This window comes from Numenius arquata, chromosome 6 (assembly GCF_964106895.1).
Source record: "Numenius arquata chromosome 6, bNumArq3.hap1.1, whole genome shotgun sequence".
NCBI lineage: Eukaryota > Metazoa > Chordata > Aves > Charadriiformes > Scolopacidae > Numenius > Numenius arquata.
In genome coordinates, this window is record NC_133581.1 from 64,718,603 (window position 1) to 64,738,901 (window position 20,299).

The 20,299-nt window shown below is 37.9% G+C and overlaps 1 protein-coding gene across 6 annotated transcripts in view; it reads right to left on the bottom strand.

Moving 5' to 3' along the window:
* The window catches only part of TTC7B (tetratricopeptide repeat domain 7B), a 133,040-nt gene that overhangs the window by 90,578 nt on the left and 22,163 nt on the right, over window positions 1-20,299 (bottom strand). For 4 of the 6 annotated variants that reach the window (XM_074148564.1, XM_074148561.1, XM_074148560.1 and 1 more), the window contains 2 exons: window positions 13,276-13,406; window positions 10,317-10,438 (listed from right to left, as the gene is read on the bottom strand). In XM_074148564.1, the coding sequence (XP_074004665.1) occupies window positions 10,317-10,438; window positions 13,276-13,406 (253 nt within the window). Of the gene's footprint in view, window positions 1-9,882; window positions 9,907-10,316; window positions 10,439-13,275; window positions 13,407-20,299 lie in introns of all 6 variants that reach the window. The other 2 variants (XM_074148563.1, XM_074148562.1) reach the window with 1 other exon arrangement.

Consider the following 20,299-nt stretch of genomic DNA (forward strand, 5'->3'; position numbering starts at 1 on the left):
AAACATTCCATTTTAGCTGTCTCTTGACACCTTAAAATAGGGAAATAATAATAATAAAAATAAAAAAGTAAATCTTGTAATCCTCAGTGGAAGTAATGTAAAATTTTAAACTCCTTTTCAGAGAGGAAAGAGCACTAACACAGCAAAGGGCCCACTGCATGGCCAGAAGAGGACTCAGGGATCAGCGGTCTGTTCTGGACTCCAGCTGGCTTTTGGTGTGGCTTCTGCAACTCAAGTTTCTTTGTCTCTGCTTATTCCACTTCTGCTCCTTAAACAGGTTTTGCAGAGATTCAAGACCCTCCAAGAAAAGGCATTGTTCATACTAATAATTTTAGCAGATTTGAACTTTATTCTTAAACAATAGATTATTCTGAATGGTCTTACAGCTTTATCTTTTCCTCATCGCTGTATCAGTTCTCAGCTACCTGTTTTTTTTATTGCACTTAAAAGCAGTTGAGAATACTATATTTTATATTAATGTAGTTTGGCTTTGAACTGGTGAAGGACTGGGTTGGCTTTTTGCTGAGCTGAACAACTGAATTCTGCAACCTCAGCACATTACACAGGATGGTCATTTCACTATTTGAAGTTTAGCTGCAAAACAAAATGATTTGATCAGAAGAGCATTTTGTGTTAAATCATTGCTGTTATGTCATATAGCTGCATTATCTTAAGATGTGATTTTATGTGCAAGCTGCGTAACATTTACTTAACACAGGCTCAAAAGTGAAAATAAATATTATTTATTGTGTAGGCTTTTCATAAGTGAAGCACTATTGAACTGCACTATAAAGCTGATGTTGAAGTGGCCTTCCGTAACCTCATGTCTCTATTTTCAAATATATTTAAAATACTGGTATTCCAAATTGCAACTTGGTACAAATTCAAAAAAATGCCAGCATTTTCACACAGAGACTTTATTTAAATTTAGTTGCAGAACACCTGAAATCAGTGTTTGATGGAAGAGGTTTTGCTGTAGAATTGTATAACTCTTATCAACTTTACCTAGAGACCTACTCATTTATTTTACTCTTCAGATTACATAAACCAGAGATTACTTCTGTCATGTAATAAAGGATTATTGGCGTATTTCAGAATCTTTAGTCTCCAACACAGACATCTTTCACGGGCACAAGCTCACCTTCTAAAATGCTTTTATATAAAAGCTCATTTAAAAAGAACTAGCATTTCCAAATAACAAAACCTGTATGAACAGGTTGAAAGTTATGGCAAAGTAAGCCACCAGCTGGTTAAAAAGAAATAATCACCAGTCACACCAGAAATAATGACTGTTTATAAAAAAGCCCACGTTACAGCAAAGCTTGACCACAGAGTGACCAGTAAGTACATTTTAAAGAAAATTAATCTTGTGTATACATCCAACATGCAAACAACTCTTAATAGCTAATGAATATTACACCAACTTCATATACTAGATGAGGTAAGTACAGAATGTCAGTAGGCCAAATTTTAATAAAACCTCTGAACTCAATGGAAGCTTAAGACCTTCAGCACCTTTGGAAAGTCCAAATACATACCATTCCTTAATACCACATGCCAAATATTTTAGAGAGCCAAAACCAGACCACTGGAATCCCAGCTTTAAGTCCTCTAAGTGCATTTCCCCATGAATGGAGCTTTCTCTCAAGGACTGTTTTGCAAAGTCACAGACGTGTCCTCATAACAAGATTTAAAAACCCAAACAGACAGATTTGCCAGAAAACTGCAAAATTGTCAAAAAAGAGCAAGAGCAAGAACTTGTCAGCTGGAAACAGTGATTTCCCAGTACAGACAAAACATACACTACGTAGTAGAACTTCAAATCACAATAATTTAAATCTTTATGAAATTTTAGGGATTAGCATTTTTTTTCCCATATGAAGTTTATGTCTTTTGATGTGTTACGAGAATAAAAAAAAACAAACACAACTTTATGAAAATGTATGCAGCTTTTACAAGTCCTTAAGAACTTCACAAGAGGTTGTTACTGGTTACCTATTACATTTTTATAAGGGACTGAAACTCGTGACTGAAGTTCTACTGTATCATGGAAAAAGCAGTAAAATTGTACAAGAAAAAAGAAACAAACAACTTAAAAATACAGAATTAGTTTTTGCTTCATAAAGCATTTAACGCTGATCCGCTGCACAAGCGAACACAAACACAATACAGATTTGTCGAGCGTCTTCTACATGAAGGTATACTAAAAATAAAATACACTTGAAAACTACAATCTAAATCACCCCAAAATCGAGTTAAATGCTTTGAGAGACAAGTAATGAAGCAAAAAATACCACGAAAAATATGGTAGATCACCGCACTGCTTTTCGCAAAGTACATTTCCTGTATTTGTTAATGGTTTGTCACACTGGGGAGAAGAGGGTGGCAGCTACTCCGACACGGACGTTTCCTGCCCAGCCCGGGAAACGCACGACTTTTACCCGCTTTTCACTAGGATGTGCCTTGGCATTAGCGGTTCCGCCCGTGCTGATCGAATGCCAGAGCAAAAGGGCAGGTTAACTTAGCAAACAACGTCCCACAGTGTCTGTAAACGACTTTGAGATCCCTTCTGTTCTCAAAATGAGGAATTTTAAGGTACGTTAATGTGCACTCGGAGCTGACACATTTTTCAGTAATTTCAGACAAGACAAAGACAGTCCCCGGACAGACACTGCTCCTCATCTATGTGTGTTTATGTGACTGTCTCCCGTCAGAACATGCTCGAGTCAAGCCCTTTGAACTGTATCTTCCTAGTTTTTAATGACTAATTAAAATGTTTGCTGCTTTAGATCTTCACGAAAAAACCCACTACTTGGACTCTTTCAGTAGCACTGTATCAGTTAAAGACTGCGAACCAGAATTCGAGGTACAATCTACTACTTAAAAGTCTATACAAATTCATGCCCTTAGGTCATCAGTTTTGCATCCTTTCGTTTATACATTTGCACCCTAAACCCCAAGAATTTATGTTAGAACCTAATTACTTATTCTGGGGCAAGATCAACTTTTATGCTCCTTTGAAAGCTTCAGGCAGCATTTCCGTTTAGAATAATGGCGATATTTTAACTGCATCTATGCAAAGGTGCTCACTCCTCAACAGAGAGAGAGAGGAATCAATAACTGTAGATAGGATACAAGGGAAGTGTCGGAAGAAAATTAAGGGGAACTGAGGACAGACTTTCAACGCAGAATCAGAAGAGCTGAATATAAGCACACAGGCCAGCAGGAGCGAACTTCTGACACAAACATATTTGTCACCATCGTCACCAAGAAGTCTCTTGGTTTTAAAGAAGCACGTTTGGCATCTGACACCACAGTGTTTTGACATTAGTGGTCCAGATAAATCTCACACCCCAGACAAATACTTCTTATCTTGGTGTTTTTAAACATACATACAAAAAAAAAAAGTAGAAAAGAATGAAATAAACTGCTCAATGAGAAGTCTATATTTGAAAGATGTTAGGATTAGAATAAAAAAATTTAAAAAAAAAATCAAACTATTTCATATAACAAAGGAAGTGAGATCTAATCACAATATCTTTCTTAGCCTGTTTTGTGTATATGTTTTAAATTTAACCTCAGAAAGGTTGATAAGATTAATTTACTTTGTATTTACAGCCTATTTTGATAATATCTTCTTCACTAGTGTGAGAATGGCTTTGTTTGTGAGGCATTTCCCTTATGGTTATCAATTAAAAACCCCAAATATTTAGTCTAACTATATCTTTTATAGATGAAACATGGAATTAGAATAATTTTTTTTTGCTTAGTGGGCTTAGAACAAACCTCACCTGCTCTGCAATTTGGTCAGTACTTCTCCCATTTAAGAGAGAAGAGCCATGCAGTGAACAGGCTGACTTACAGTAGCCTAACTATTCACAGAACCATAGAATGGTTAGAGTTGGAAGGGACCTTAGAGATCATCCAGTTCCAACCCCCCTGCCATGGGCAGGGACATCTCCCACCACACCAGGTTGCTCAAAGCCCCCTCCAACCTGGCCTTGAACACCTCCAGGAATGGGGCATCCACAGCTTCTCTGTGCAGCTATTACCTCCTTACTGAGGCTTACTATAGCTCACTTAAAAAAATATTAATGTTACCTATGTAATTAGTAACCAGTAATTCAAAATACTGAAAAGCTCCACGTTAAACTGTCACTAAAGCTTTAACAGAAATGGCCAAATGCTATACTCACAGAACAAAATCTTTCTCTTGGTAAAAATAACTCTCATCCAGGTACAGCAACTAACTGTCCTTTAGAGAAAAATCAGTATTAACAGAAAGAAACTCGAAAGACTTAAATTAGTTGTAGGTTACCGCAGCTCACGCTCAGGTGAGGTATCTCAACTATATTATTCACAAAACACTTAGGCCCCAAACCTCATCAGAATTTGAGCCTCCAGTGAAATCCCCGGTGACGGGCAAAAGAACTGGCCAAGGCCCTGAGCAAGCTGTTCTACGCGGGTGATGCTTTGAGCAGGGGTTTGGCCCAGATGGCCCCTCAGAGTCTTTGTTAACCTGTATGATCCTATGAATCCATATATTACAAGTTGCAAGAGAAGGGGCAAAAAGGAGAGAAAAAGGAAAAGAAAAAGAAAAACTTCCGGCATAGCCATGCCATGGGACACCTGTTACACAAACCAGTGCTCTTCAGAACAATATCAGAACCAGAGAAGGAAATAAAAACACAGGCATTGAATACAGCAGTAAAGCAAGCTCTTTTGCTTTAAGAGCATGCACCAGTACAGGCTGGGGACTGACCTGCTGGAGAGCAGCTCTGAGGAAAAAGACCTGGGAGTCCTGGTGGACAACAGGATGACCATGAGCCAGCAATGTGCCCTTGTGGCCAAGAAGGCCAATGGCATCCTGGGGTGCATCAGGAAGAGTGCAACCATCAGGTCGAGGGAGGTCATTCTCCCCCTCTACTCTGCCCTGGTGAAGCCCCATCTGGAATACCGTGTCCAGTTCTGGGCTCCCCAGTTCAAGAAGGACAGGGAACTGCTGGAGAGGGTATAGCAGAGGGCTACAAAGACGACTAGGGGCTTGAAGCATCTCTCTTATGAGGAAAGGCTGAGGGACTTGGGCCTTTTTAGTCTAGAGAAGAGAAGACTGAGGTGGGATCTGATCAACAGGTGTAAATACTTAAAAGGGTGGATGTCAAGATGACAGGGCCAGTCTTTTTTCAGTGGTGTCCAGAGACAAGACAAGAGGTAATGGACACAAACTTGAACATAAGAAGTTCCACCTAAACAAGAGGAGGATCTTCTTTACGTAGAGGGTGGCAGAGCTCTGGAGGTGGTGGAGTCTCCATCTCTGGAGACATTCAAACCCCACCTGGACGCGTTCCTGTGCAATCTGCTCTGGGTGGACCTGCTTTGGCAGGGGGTTGGACAAGATGATCTCCAGAGGTCCCTTCCAACCCCATATACTGGAATCACAGATTCACAGAATGATATTTCTGAACACTACTACCTCAAAGACAAAAATTATTTGCAATTTAAGTTTGTCTTGTTTATCTCATAAGAGGAATACAAGGCAAGTAGTAGGACAGAAGGATTACTGGGTATTATTAGAAGGGCAACGAAGCTGGTGAGGGGTCTGGAGCACAAGTCTTACGAAGAGAGGCTGAGGGAGCTGGGGCTGTTCAGCCTGGGGAAGAGGAGGCTGAGGGGAGACCTTATCGCTCTCTACAAGTACCTGAAAGGAGGCTGTAGAGAGGCGGGGGTCGGTCTCTTCTCCCAAGTTACAGATGATAGGACAAGAGGCAATGGCCTCAAGTTACGCCAGGGGAAGTTCAGGTTAGATATTAGGAAATATTTCTTTACTGAAAGGGTTGTCAGGCATTGGAATGGGCTGCCCAGGGAGGTGGTTGAGGCACCATCCCTGGAGGTATTCAAGAGAGGAGTTGACATAGTGCTTGGGAATATGGATTAGTGTTGGGTGGTGTGGTGGGGTGTGTGTGGGTTGCGTGTGTGGTGGTTTTGTTTTTGTTTTTTTGTGTTGTGGTTTTTTTGTTTTGTTTTGTTGTTTTTTTTTTTTTTTCATTGGTTGGACTAGATGATCTTAAAAGGTCCCTTCCAACCTCTGTGATTCTGTGATTCTGTGATTCTGTATATATATAACTGCTGTCCTTTCTCTCTCAGGGGCATTTTACTTGAAAATAACTATGTTAAAGTACTAATGTCAAAGTTCCAGCGCTCAGAGCTTTTCTTGGAACATCATCAGGACTTTGAACTCCTTCAATCTGAAATTGCAAAGCAACTACTAGACTAAATGGAAATTGCGTAATCTGCCTGAAAGACATTTAAAGTTACATATTTCACAATGTTTTTTAAAAAGCACATAAACTGTACTTTAAGTTTTAGAACAGCTTCTTCAACTTCTTTGTTACTCATTTCCAAGCTGGAACATTCCTCTGCTCCCAAGTGAAAAATCAGCACATAGTTTGATTCTTTACTAAAATTCCGTACACTTTGGAAGAAAACATTAATTTCAGATTTGTGTCTTAATAGAGCACTAAAATAACATTCTCCTCTTCAGACTATATTTCTTTTTTTTTTTTAAATAATTGCTTTTCCATGTATTTTCAAAATGCCAGCACTTAGCAGTTAGACTAAGTTAAGTTTCAAACACCTTCTACTTTTTCATACAAGATAATGCATACCTGACAGATAGTCACTTAATCTTTTACAAAAACTTGATTTCTTGGCTTAAAAGAAAACCTCTGTACAGTTGTTGAACGAAGAGGAAATTTAAAGTGGATCAAGCAGTTCTCTGGGTAGACAGCAATACTCCCTACATTACTGCTAAAATTATGCTCTTCCAGCTAGTATAAAAGTTACCTTCTTTGCTTTTGGAGTTTGTAACTGACACATGCGCAAAAATGATGCTTCCACTTCTACCGGAAGAAGCATAATTAAAAGCAGCAATTAGCTCAGACCCCCCAGATATACAACAACAACAACCCACTCCATAGCAAAAGGACTTCAGATAAATTCAAATCTCCAGCAGATTTGGAGAGACGTTGATTAGTACTTATTGGAGTGGAACTGAAGTCTAAAAAAAAAACCAAACAAAAAACCCACTAAAAAATCCATATCATTTATGGATAGGCATCTACTCAGATCGTAGAATCATCGAATGGTTTCAGTTGGAAGGGACCTTAAAGATCATACAGTTCCAAACCCCTGCCATAGGCAGGGATACCTCCCACTAGACCAGGTTGCTCAAAGCCCCATCCAGCCTGGCCTCGAACACCTCCAGGGATGGGCAACCCAGGCCAGCATCTCACCACCCTCACAGTAAAAAATTTCTTCCTAATATCTAATCTAAGTCTACCCTCTTCTAGTTTGATGCCATTACCCCATATCCTATCACTACATGCCCTTGTAAAAAGTCCCTCTCCAGCTTTTCTGTAGGCTCCCTTCAGATAATGAAAAGCTGCAATAAGGTCTCCTTGGAGCCCCCTCTTCTCCAGGCTGAACAACCCCAACTCTCTCAGCCTGTCCTCACAGCAGAGGTGCTCCAGCCCTCAGATCATCTCCGTGGCCTCCTCTGGACCCACTCCAACAGGTCCATGTACTTCTTATGCTGGGGGCCTCAGAGCTGGACGCAGTGCTCCAGGTGGGGTCTCACCAGAGCAGAGTAGAGGGTCAGAATAACCTCCCTGGACCTGCTGGCCACGCTTCTTTTGATGCGGTCCAGGATGTGGTTGGTTGATCTTTGACCACGCTCTAACGCATACATTAGTAGAGTCACTGCACTGGTAAGAAGATAACACTTGAACTGACTCAAACCAACGGCAGGTTATAGTTCGGTGAAAGGAATTTTATTTCAGATTCAACTCTTCTTAGTGTCAGCCTCACTTCATGAACACACACAGATTCCACTGCACTGCAATATGAACAGTGGATTTAGCCTGTCTGGAAAAACAGGCACACTCTTCCTCCTCTTCTCCCCCACCACTCACAAGCAGTTCAACTCTGGTTAGTCCCTGCTTCCTCCACAGGATCTTATCATCCACAGCTTCAGTTCCAAAAAAAAAAAAGTTCATTTAAAAGAAATGTTTTGGTTTCTAAACTGCCTCTATTAAAGATACCTACATTTCCTCTCCTTGAAAATATGCATATAATCTTTAAAATTTTAGATTGAATTCAAACTTGAAGTATATTGCAAAGCTTCATGGAAAGATCTTGAATCCATTTTCTATAAACCTAACATTAGGAGAGATGACATATTTGAAAACCAAGTAAAGCATCCTTAAAATAAATGCATTAAAGTGCACGCTATAAATTTGTCACTATTAGGAAAGCATATATTTAAAGTTCTGTTCAGTTCTGAAACCCAAGTTAAAAACTAAAAGAAAAAAAAAAAAAACAAAACCAAAAACAAAGAAGGGACCCATAAAAGCAGGAAAATAACTAACGGCCTGGAACAATGACCATATTAGGAAATCTTGAAAGAATTGGGTTTGGCTCTAAATTAAGAAAGGAAACTAAAGGATATAATGGCAGGAATATGTAAAATAATGACTGGCACGGAGCTGTTTTTCCTAACACCTCACTTCCTCTCATACCCCCCCAAAAAAGTAGCACTGGCCAATGAAATTGGAAGAAGTAGTTTAAAATTAAATATATAATGTGTAACTAGCTCGTAAACCGCAAGTAACCATTGTAAGAAAGAATGAAAAAAAGATGATAAGCTTATGTAGGAGCTAACAGGAACACCAACAGTGTGAAGGACTGAAGGGTGCATGGAATATGATCAACCCTTCAAAGATCCCACCACAGCAACTGATACGGTCTGGGAAAAACACTCCTATGGGATGGATGTTCCTTAATAACCCCCTGAACGACTTTTTTGGTGCAGTTGTTCCCTGTTTTCTTAATTAATCTTAACTTTTGTGCCTATTGCAGATTGCTTTCACACACAGATGTGAGATTGTCAGATTAAATGGACCATTTCCATTCCTGGGCTTCAATCAAAATTTTTCAAAATGCGGAAGTTTTAGCTTATTCTTAACCACGATTGCCACTGGGATTCTTTCAGTAAGTATATTTTATTTATCTTTTGTGCAGGCATGAAAACAGATATTTTATTTTTAGCTCTGGTAAATGAAAAAAAATTAACTTTCAGAACATTCCATTCCTCCTGCAATTAAATGATGAAAACAGAACTAAAATGTAACTTTCAGATCATGTGTTATTGCAGCACGACTTCATTAGGCTAAGAATGAGATTTCAAAAGCTTAGTAATCATTTCCATGATGAAACCCCTGAACAGCTTGAGAACTTGGATAGCCTTTGGTCACCCTACCGTCAGTACATTAAAATCTCGAACTCTTTACAGACACTGCACAATTTCCCTTTATCTCCTCTCTCATGTATTTGAAAGAATAGGAAACATTTTGGGTAGAAAACAGTAGTCCTATCAAGAGTTCCAATATTTCAATCAAATCACATTTTCCTAGTGAAGTAAGAAGCCCTGCTTCTGGAAATGAAAACAAGAGGAGGAAATAAAAGAGCCCAGGTATCCCTTTAAATTCAGATTAAGCCTGAAGCTTTTAAATCATGAAGCGTTATGCTCTTTACAAATAAAGAGCCTAAATTTCCACAATTGATAATCCGTAAGTTATAAACAAATTTTTAAACTATGTGATTTCAACAAATGTCAGAAATGTACTTAAAAACCATTTGTGCCAAGTTTCAAAGCTCTTAAAAATGGAGTGTTGTATTCTTTTTTTCATTTTTTGGGATATCTGAATTTATTTTTAGGCTTTTAAGGGAAGCCTTATGTAAAATAAATTATAAAGGATCTCCCATGCACAGTCTAAAAGGATCTATAAAGCATGTACAATGGAGATTGTATACTTGTATACATACTGTTGATCTTCATGCACATTTATCCTGCAGCATAATGTTAAAATAAGTGATAACTGAAGAGATTTGGAAAAAAATTACAAAATCAAATTATAAAAATCAAGAGTTTCAATATGTTGTCAATCACTTTCTAACAGTGTCTAGTAATAAAGTAAAAGAAATTTCAAACCTTTTAAGGTGTTTCAAGTTCTCATATTTAGTAAGTAAAAATATAAAATGCTTTCAATTTAATATACTTTGATTAAACTATTTTACAATATGTAAATAAATACAATATGGGCAGCTTTACTATTTCAATCAAAATGTTACTACTTTATTAATAAGAGGCCTCATGGTTACACAGTCCACAATGGCTAAAAATGATGATGCCCAGTTAGATCACAAATACAAAACCAACACAAAAAAGCAAACAAAAAAAAAGGAGAATCAACTCTTACCCATTCTTGAAATATAAAACATGTGCTCTTTGTAGTCCTGTTTCCAGGAAAAAACCAAGTTCTTGTTCATGTGCAGTGGGGCCTGGCTTAGGGCTTCTGTTTTGTATATTGGCATTAATCACCTAAAAAGAAAAAAAAAGAAAAGGAAAAAATGTATTTAGGAAAAAAAAACTAAAATCAAGTTTTGTGGACTCTAACACAGAACAGTTAATGTTGGAGAGATCTTTTTCATTGCAGGCAGTGGCTAGTAGAATATTTCTACCCTTGTCTCCATTGCCACCTAAATATAAATCTTTTTGCTCTTGGATACACCCTTAAAGGTAAATTCTTCACCAAATAGAAATGCCGCTTAGAAAAATTTTGTAACACTTCTTCAAAAAAAATTTTGTAACACTTCTTCAAAAATACCATTTTTGGAGAATGGTATACAAAAAAAGAAAATATATATGAAAAGCATATTTGCAACCTTATTCAGTAGCAGGAGGTGATGGTATTAAAAAATCTAAAACTCTGTTAAGTTAGAAAAGGCTGCTGCGGAAAGCAATAAGATTTGACATGATCTCCAGAGCAATGGAGCAAATCACCCACTCAAAGCCCTGGAAGAGGCGGCCCAGAAAGGGTGCGGAGTCTCCTTCTCTGGAAATATTCCAAACCTACCCGGACACGCTCCTGTGCAACCTGCTCTGGGTGGACCTGCTTTGGCAGGGGGTTGGAATAGATGATCTCCAGAGGTTCCTTCCAACCCCTATCATTCTGTGATTCCATGATTTCCAAAAAACAATTTAGAAATAACTTAATCGGTATTACATCAACATTAGAAATGCTCTCTCAAAATGGAAATCTGTCAGCTTTCATTTGCCTTCACATTCATCACACGTAGTCTACTAGCCACTAAAAGACAATAACAAAACAAAAAACCCAAAGCAAAAAAAAACCCAGAAAACAAAAATGTATATGTTTTTAAAAAACAGTGTGAATTACTTTTCTTTCCCCCATCACATCAAAGTTTTGTTTCGCTTGTGTGACCCCAACTGGATCTAATAACCCCTTCAAAGACAACTGTCAAGTGACAAGCCTGAGGCTTGTAAGCAATAGGTCTGAAAAAGAGGGTCAGATTGATATTGCCAGCTCGCTTCAGTCTAACAGTATTCACAAGCAAAGAATAGAGCCCCAAGTGTATTTTATTTTCTCCAGACATATCTCAGTCTAAATAAAATGCAGTAGCGTGTAACTTCTAGAAACAAAGGGCACCGCAAATTTTCTTTTCTTTAACAAAAAAAACCAAACAAACCACCCCAAACCAACAACAAAAGAGTATTTATAACACTTGAAGGGTTTCTGCTAAGTAGTAAAAAACAGAAGACAAGGTTAACAGTGGAAATGAAAACAAGAGGAGGAAACAAAAGAGCCTATATATCCCTTTAAATTCAGATAAAGCCTGAAGCTTTTACATGATGAAGCATTACACTCTTTACAAATAAAGAGCCTAACTTTAACTTTCCATAAATTCATAATCCGTAACTTCAAGACCAGGCTCTACAGGGCTTTGAGCAACCTAGCCTAGTGGAAGGTGTCCCTGCCCATGGCAGGGGGTTGGAACTTGACTACCTTTAAGGTCCCTTCCAACCTGAACCATTCTATGATTCTATGAACTTATAAAACTGGGGGGAAGGGGGTGTGGGGTGAGGGAGAAAACAGTAACTTGCCTAACAATCTGCAGAGCTGTTAGTAGGTTATATTTGTCTAACATTAAGAAGCTCAGCTATATCAGCTTTCATCAACAAAAAACAGGTCTCCTACATAGCTAGTACCTTGGATTTGAAAAGCAGCTGTAGTTTCACACATACAGCCAGTAATATATTAATGGGACAAAATGACAAATGGGCTATCAAGTCCGAGAACATTGTCCTCATCCTATAATAGAACTATTAAGATTTATCTGAAATTCATCTATATTTTAAAATCATATGTTTATCTGGCTATCGTATTTGATAATTTTTTCATTGTCCCGGGACTGTGCCTGCTAATTGAAGCAAACACGCTTTCAAGTGACTATTCTGGAAACCCCATGGATATGTCAAGTGTCTTGCTGACAAGCACAGGGTTATTTCAGAATTTTACCTTCAAGTAGTTTTATGAAGAGGATTTAAGAGCAGTTATGGGCTCCAAACAAACATCAACAAGACCAATTTTCAATCTTCATAGCTTCAGTTTGAATTATTTTTAAGAATTATCTGAAAAGCTAGTAAATATATCCAGTACTTAAAGAGGGCCTACAGGAAAGATGGGGAGGGTTCTTTATCAGAGAGTGGAGCAATAGGACGAGGGGTAATGGTTTTAAACTGAAAGAGGGGAGATCTTAGAAGATCATTAGATCTTAGGAGGAAATTCTTTACTGTGAGAGTGGTGAGACACTGGCCCAGGTTGCCCAGAGAAGCTGTGGCTGCCCCATCCCTGGAGGTGTTCAAGGCCAGGCTGGATGGGGCTTTGAGCAACCTGGTCTGGTGGGAGGTGTCCCTGCCCACGGCAGCGGGGTGGAACTAGATGATCTTTAAGGTCCCTTCCAACTCTAACCATTCTATGATTCTATATACATATAATATACATATTCTGATACATGTGTTTGAAAGACACCATAATCCTGTGTTCACAAAGGAACTACCACAGTGTAACAAGAGGCCAAAGATCAGCATCTTGAATGTACACAGCAGCTCAGAGGAGCTCTGTCCCTTTTGGACATCAGCTCTATTTTCTAAGGGCTCAGAATGAGAGAAGTCAGAACAGCTACCAGACATCGAGTAAGGCCCACTAATTTATTGTCCCACTATAAGTGTGCATTGAGGTCCTAAAAAAACAAATATTAGCCATCTTTTAGTTGAGTTACCAAAGTGTTGGTAACACCGCATCAATGAAAGATGAGCCACGCAATTCTTCAATTAAGCTAATTATCCCAGCTTACTCTTTCTATCTCCTGGAGGTACAGAAGAGCAATATCCCCCGCCTTCTCGTAGCACGTAACGATTTCTTGTTCACGGTCCACATTGAGGTTGCTGGCCGAAGAAGAAATTGGCAACTTCTCAAGACAGAGACCTGAGGGGGGGGAAACAATTTCAAATGAAGCATTAAAAAGTAATGTCATATAATACTATACCCAAAAAATAGTCCAGGCTAAGCCTCTTTGGTCAGGAGAAGAAACAAAGAAAGAAACAAACCCCAAAAACTTATGAAGGTATGGTCCTCTGATACAGACACCAACAAATACATAAATAACAGCGACTCCTCCTTAATAATCACAAAACCAGAAGCAGCAATTCTTTAAAAAGTCATTTTGATTTAAAAGACATTGTGACAGTCTACCACAAAAGTACCCAGTGTCTGTCCATACCAGTTTTAAATTTTACTGAGTGTTTTGCTTTTCCAGAGTGATCATGGAAACCAAGGCAGGTGAAGAAAGGCACTCAAGGTAATACTAAACTTAGTAACTCTGCAAGGCAGAAGCACATATAAAAACAAATATATTTTCAACATAAGAAGGGGTTAAGAAGTGCAATTTTTGTATTTAAATTTAATAAGAGGTAGCTCACTCTCATCAAGGCACAAAAGTCTTTTTCTCACACTATCTGTTGGATAAGTCGTGAATCTGGTGCTTTGAAGGAAAAAAAAAAAAGTCTTGGGTTTTTATTTTAGACAAGCAAACAACTCTTACTAATCAATGCTATTTTCCTACACAAGCTGCTTCTATTGCACTTATTTTCAAGGTAATTAGAGAAAACAGCTGGAAAGGACCTCAAGAATACTAAGCCATTTATCTGACCGAGGAACCAACCAACCCCAGACACTTGTCTAACCCATTCTTAAAAAGCTTCTGACGATGGGGATGTCTTGGCCTTTCTACGCAAATTATTATAGAGCTCAACTATTCTCACAATTAGTATTTTTTCCTAATGTCTACTAGATCTCCCTTCCCAGAATAATTAGTCCTAGTCTTCTTCACAGAGCGATTATTCCTTTCTCTATAAAAGATTTTCTCAATGTTTATCTAGAGAAAGGGAGAAACATGCTTGCAACAAATAATGTTAATTTTCACTCATTTCTCTTTTCATGCTTCCTCAGCAGCTGATCATTTCTATCTCCTCTGGAGACTCTCCAACCAGTTACTTCTATCTTGACTCACTCTGCGGAATCTGGATACACGGCTCCACTTGACCCTCAAGAGCACTGAGCAGAGAAGATGAAAGACTTCCTGGGATACTTTTTTATGAAAAAAAAATAATAATCCCCAAAACAACAACAACACAACCCCCAAAAAACAAATCAGCAGAACTTTAGTGCCTTTCCTTATGTATTAGTAATACATTATCTTCTGCTTATGATCTGAAACAGATCACCAGATCATATTCTCCAAGCCAACTACCTCATCAGTTACCCTATCTTATATTTATTTAAATATTGATTTGTATTTGAAGCGTAGCACTTTCCACACGTTCTTAAGTGATTTATTTCAGGTTCCTCTTCCAGCTTGTCAGCAGTAAGTGCTGACCCTAAAGTGCTTTCAACTTCTCCCACATTAATATAATTCACAATTTAAACGACCGCATCCTCAGTTCATCATCCAAGGTTTTGAGAATCCATTGCTGGAGAAACGAAAACCAAAACAACCCAACAAAACACATAGTTATGTATTGGGCAGGTGTCTGGTGAATGCCAGGTAGTACAAAACCCCAGCTTGGAGAACAGTTTATGAAAGGATTTCCATCCATCAATACTGTAAGGTGGGGACAGTATGTTTCATTGGTATTACAATAGTTTTCTTACTAAAACAACTTAGGAAGACACAAGCATGGAATCTGGAGTTTATTTTTTGATAAACAGGAAACTGTGCAATATTTGTGACCTCCAAATTCTTTTAAAACATCTATTAAGTTTCAGTATCTCCCTACAGAAGTAAACTAATTTGTACCAAAAAAAAAAAAAAAAATCAAGCCATGGTTTGAGCCTCTCTGGTTTAAGAGGATGCCTTAAGTCTGTATCAGAGGTTTTTGGCCACCTTTACACTCCAATCCACCCTTTTACCAGTACAGACAACATATATCCTCCAGCTCTACTTGCCAGCTATATAACCAGTTAAGACAAAATGCTGACTCCGGTACTAACTGCTCTGCTAAAGACAAAATAAAATTCAGTATACATTTCAAAACCCTACACATTCCTAAAGTGCAGTAAACACACACGTCGTTGGTCTCTTAAAAACCTGCCAAACCTGAGTACAACAGACACTGGATTTTCTGACGTGTTATGGTTTTCACCTAATATATCTCTAAAAATTACCTATACTTGAAAATAGTCTAGAGTAGCTTATGCTAATTTTACTTTCAATTTTTCAATCAGATAGCAAATATCCGAGAAGGTTTTTTTGTTAACTAAGTCAAAGACCCAAAAGCACTAACATTAAGCTACAGAAAAAGGTCAGTTATCCTGATACTGCAGTAGGCTTGAATGGACCCCCCGATAAGAAGATGCCAATGCAAGGTTGATGCTGGATAGAAAGCTCACAGTGACCTACACAAACACCTTCAAACTCAGCCTTAGAGGTGACCATAAAATACAATAAATGAGCTGCAGTAAAGATGTCAAATGAGTGAAAGCACCAGACAGTTGGTAAGCAGATCGCTCCTCCCCACCTTCTCTCCCATGACAAGGACAGCCAGTGCCCCACAGTAATCCTCCACTACATGAAACATATTACTCAATGGGTTATTTGTAGATTGGACTTGGATTTATTATTGCTATTTTTATATTTTATGGCCACAACTATAATCTTTTTAATCTGAAAAACTCACTAGAAGAACATTGTCTCATTTTAGCTGAGAATTTTCTTTAAGATACAAAAGCACTTCAGTGCTCTGCCAGGAGCTTTAAGTCATGCAGAAGGGAAATACAGAATTCCAAGTGTCCTTTGATGAAGTAGATAATACTATTTCATAGAGTAATTTTACTATACAACTAGTATTCACTCTATTTTTACCTGGTATTTTTGTTACAATCCAGGAAAGTATGTGTATTTTAAGCATGCGATGCTTTGGAGCAGGAAGTTCATTTGGAGAACTATCCTGAAACAACCACTTAACAGGGTGGTTTGGACACTTCATTTGTTTTGATGACAGAAGAAATAATTACAATTCAAACATATCAACTAAAGAAAAACCCTGAATAAATTATGATTTCTGTAACAGGTTAAAATTAGAGTCACTCCAGACTACTTGTTTAGTTTTTTTCCTAAGTAGAGATGCAGTTTATGAAATAATGTATTAAAGTACATAAAAGTATTATTTAACTTAAAATAGATATAAATAGCAACACAGCAATAACAACCACACAATATACTGCCCACTTCTTCATAAGAGTACCGAGAGATGATAAAAAGGGCGTATTACATTAGGCCCTTGAAAAAAGAACAAGCAAGTGGTGACATACAGAATTGAAAAACACGTGAATTTCAAAGAAATACGTATTATCCTAAATTATCTGCTGAGGAGTTTTGCATATATTCAGACAAATCAGTTCTGTCCTTTGTGCTTGTTCCCACATCTGCCAGGCAGGAACCTCTCCTCTTCTCCCTCAACAGGGCAGGAATTTCTTTAACTGTTCACACACTTCTTTGAAATATTTGTAAAAGAGGTACTTGTTACTGCTACAAAATATTATTGTGTTTGTTGTAAAGGTTACAGCTATTGCTTTATTTAACTTTCATTGGTTATTTTGTTTTGTTCTGCATTCAAGACTATCACAAGTTGACTTTGATACTCATGGCTTTTAAGTTTAAGCCCTTCCAGTCAAAATCATCTTCAAGTAAAAGCTTCCAACAAACTGGGTCAGTTTAATTTTGGGAAGACACTTATCTCATACATATATCTAGTCCTGATATGAAGCAAGATGACTCCTGAGGGAAAAGAAAGTGAGAAGCAGTGAAATGAATACGAGTCTGTACTAGTTAAGCTTACATGTTTTGCAAAGTAACTTAAGTGGCTTGTCAAAAGAGCAGAACAGCAAAAAAACCCACAGTATTTGGACAAGAAAAGAGTGTGCTTGATATTTAATTTACACAGTAATTTGCAAAGCTTTTCTTTAAATCTTCAAAAACTTTTAAAATTATCCATATTTTGTAAAAGATTCAGAAACCAAACAGGAGATATTTTTGTCACTTATTCCACAAATAATAACGGAGCCCATGGTTTATCTCCCGTTTTCAGTAGATAAGTCAAAGGACAGAGGAAAAACAGTGAAAGACTATTTTATACTTAAGTAAATAAACATACTTTTGCAAGTGAGAGTCACATCAATAGATAAAGATTTCTGGGTTTACTTCCTGTTCTCCTTAAATGGACATATAAAATCCCAGTGTGTTTGAGGATACAGCACTTGCTCTTCCCTACATCATATGCAAAGCCACACTGGCAAGTGTTCTAAACGCTGTAAACAGAAAAAAACTCTTTTTCTCTCCTTTTAAAGAAACTTCATATTTAGCTTATATATTTAGAACAATTATATAGACTATGTTTCAGTTCCTCTTTTAAAATTACTAATGCATGTTTTCCAATCAGATTTACTGCTATTAAGGAACTCCCACAAGTTTTTTTTCTGAGTTTAGAACAAACATTGCTAATCTCACCGAAGGGACAGATTTATTTCTAGAAGTCCTCAACCAAAGATTGTGACTTGCTTGCAGAAAATTATTTTAGAAAGCAAAGCATGAATTTTTTTTTTCCCTCTTCAATTCCCTACTGGTATTTGTAACGTAATTATTATAAAGAAAAGGAGGAAAAGTAAGAACAGAGAATAGGGAAATGTATTTATAATAAGCTGCCTATTATTTTCACAGCTACTGCAGACAGACTGCCTTAGTAGGAACTGCCTACTTTTTAGACAATCTAAGGAAACGCAAACAACTAATTTCTCTGATTTTTCAAGTACCTTGTATTGCCCAGGGAAAAAAAGCCTCCAACAACTGTCAGGATGCAGGATCTCCTCTATGGCTAGTTTCATACCCAATTGGCTTTCCCAAAAAGGCATCAGAAAGAAGGTCAATACGCCCTTCTCTCAGCATACTTGAATTTGAGGGAAGCTGTTCTGGCAAGCCACTCTCTTAAACACAAACTACTTACAGAGAATTAAATTCCATTCTAGATGACACCCAGAGCAACATAAGCACAACCTTCCCAAGCTGAAGACAGCATTTGATCACGTCTGCTCATACTGCAGTGTCACTGCATTAGCACAGCTCTTATAATGCCATAGTTATGCTACTGCTCCTAAGTGTCTCGATGTTTCTCAAAGTCAAAAAGAGAAAAGAAAAAAAAAAAAAAACCAACCCAGGAACACTCATCTTTCTTCTGAAGTCAACACCTACTTATTAATCCAAGCAGTCCATAAAACTGTAACAAAATTTTGGGATTTCTTGAAATATCATCTGAGATAACTGTTGTGAAACGATTGGTCACACTTTGCCTCTAAATGTAATGACATTCAAATCTTCGTATTTTTTTTACGGGTACAAAATAGACTTTTACAATATTTTTAAACAGAAGAGATCAGTATTTTCCACATATGTACTCGTTTCTTAAGAACCACGTGCCAGCCGATTCTTGCTTTACAGTAGATCCCTTTGATAGACAAGCACCTTCTTGAGGGGCTGAAAAAGTTAAAACTAGAGATAGAAGCTGGGAAAAGGACCGATAATCATTGTAGATCCTGGAGGGAGTGAATCTCTCTCTGATGAACCTTCCCCAAAGCAGAAGAGCCGCACACCAGTATATGGAGCGGTCATCAAGGAAGCTACTTGCTCAGGAGAAAGGAAACGGTTTAACTACGGAATTTATAGTTTTCCTATAGCACAGGCTTCCGAGACGTGGTCTGCAAACTTGCTGATGGGCTGCAACAGCAATACAGGAGGAGGGAACTTAAGTTGAGTTCTTGACCCGTTGCCTAATGAGGCTAGAGATCCCTGGCATAATTACTAAAACAGCTTTCATTTAGCATTCTTCCATGAAGAGCTGCTTGGTGTCTGCTGACAGAGCCCAGCAGTGCCCAAGATCCCATTACAACGGGATATGATTAAAGTTAACTGCAAAGTGGCAATTCACATGCACCTGACCCTCTACTGAACCTAACGAGTATTTCCACGTTTCTCTAAATAGAACTAATTAATAGCCAATCATTTAACTTGGTAAATGCAACATTAAATTTGAATATGGGTCAGCAGCAGTAAAGATGGTCTCACCTTACTCAACATATATCATCTAAATATAAACACAGTTATTTGAACAGGCAATCCGAGACGTGGACCAGCCTGCGGCAATAAGTAATGTCACCGGGTAACTTACAGACGACATCCCTCACGTACTTAACAAGAATTTGTTACTGTAATACAACACAGCCCTCTTGACAGATACCTGGAGTCGTCTATTAACCTATACACTAGAGTAAATACAAACACAGTTTATTTACTAAAATCAAGTTTACAAAGTTGCAGACTAAGAAATGCGTAAATTGCTACGTTTATCTATAAGATTGTGTAGAAAGATTCCCTAACTTCTAATGCCAAGTATTATAAATTCACTTTTCAATTATGTCTTTTGACTTAGGCAGCAGTATCAGAATCATGTTACCTAAGATTTCAATAAGCTTATTTCCTAGTTAAATATATACTTGTTATTTCAGAATTACTGACAAGTGGCACCTCCCCAAATTAACACCTCGATATCCCACTGAGCATCTCATCTCTGCTTCCACAAGCAAACAAAAATTGCTTAGAAACACAGGAGATATTGCCATGCACAGTATTTGAATAATGCCTGTGTGCGCTTTCCAGTATATTACCTCATTCATATACTGCTGAAAACTTGCAGGAACTTAATTGTTCCATTCCCAGAGGCCATATCCCTAGGAGAATATTAGCTTCAGCCATTATTAAAACAGATTCTAAA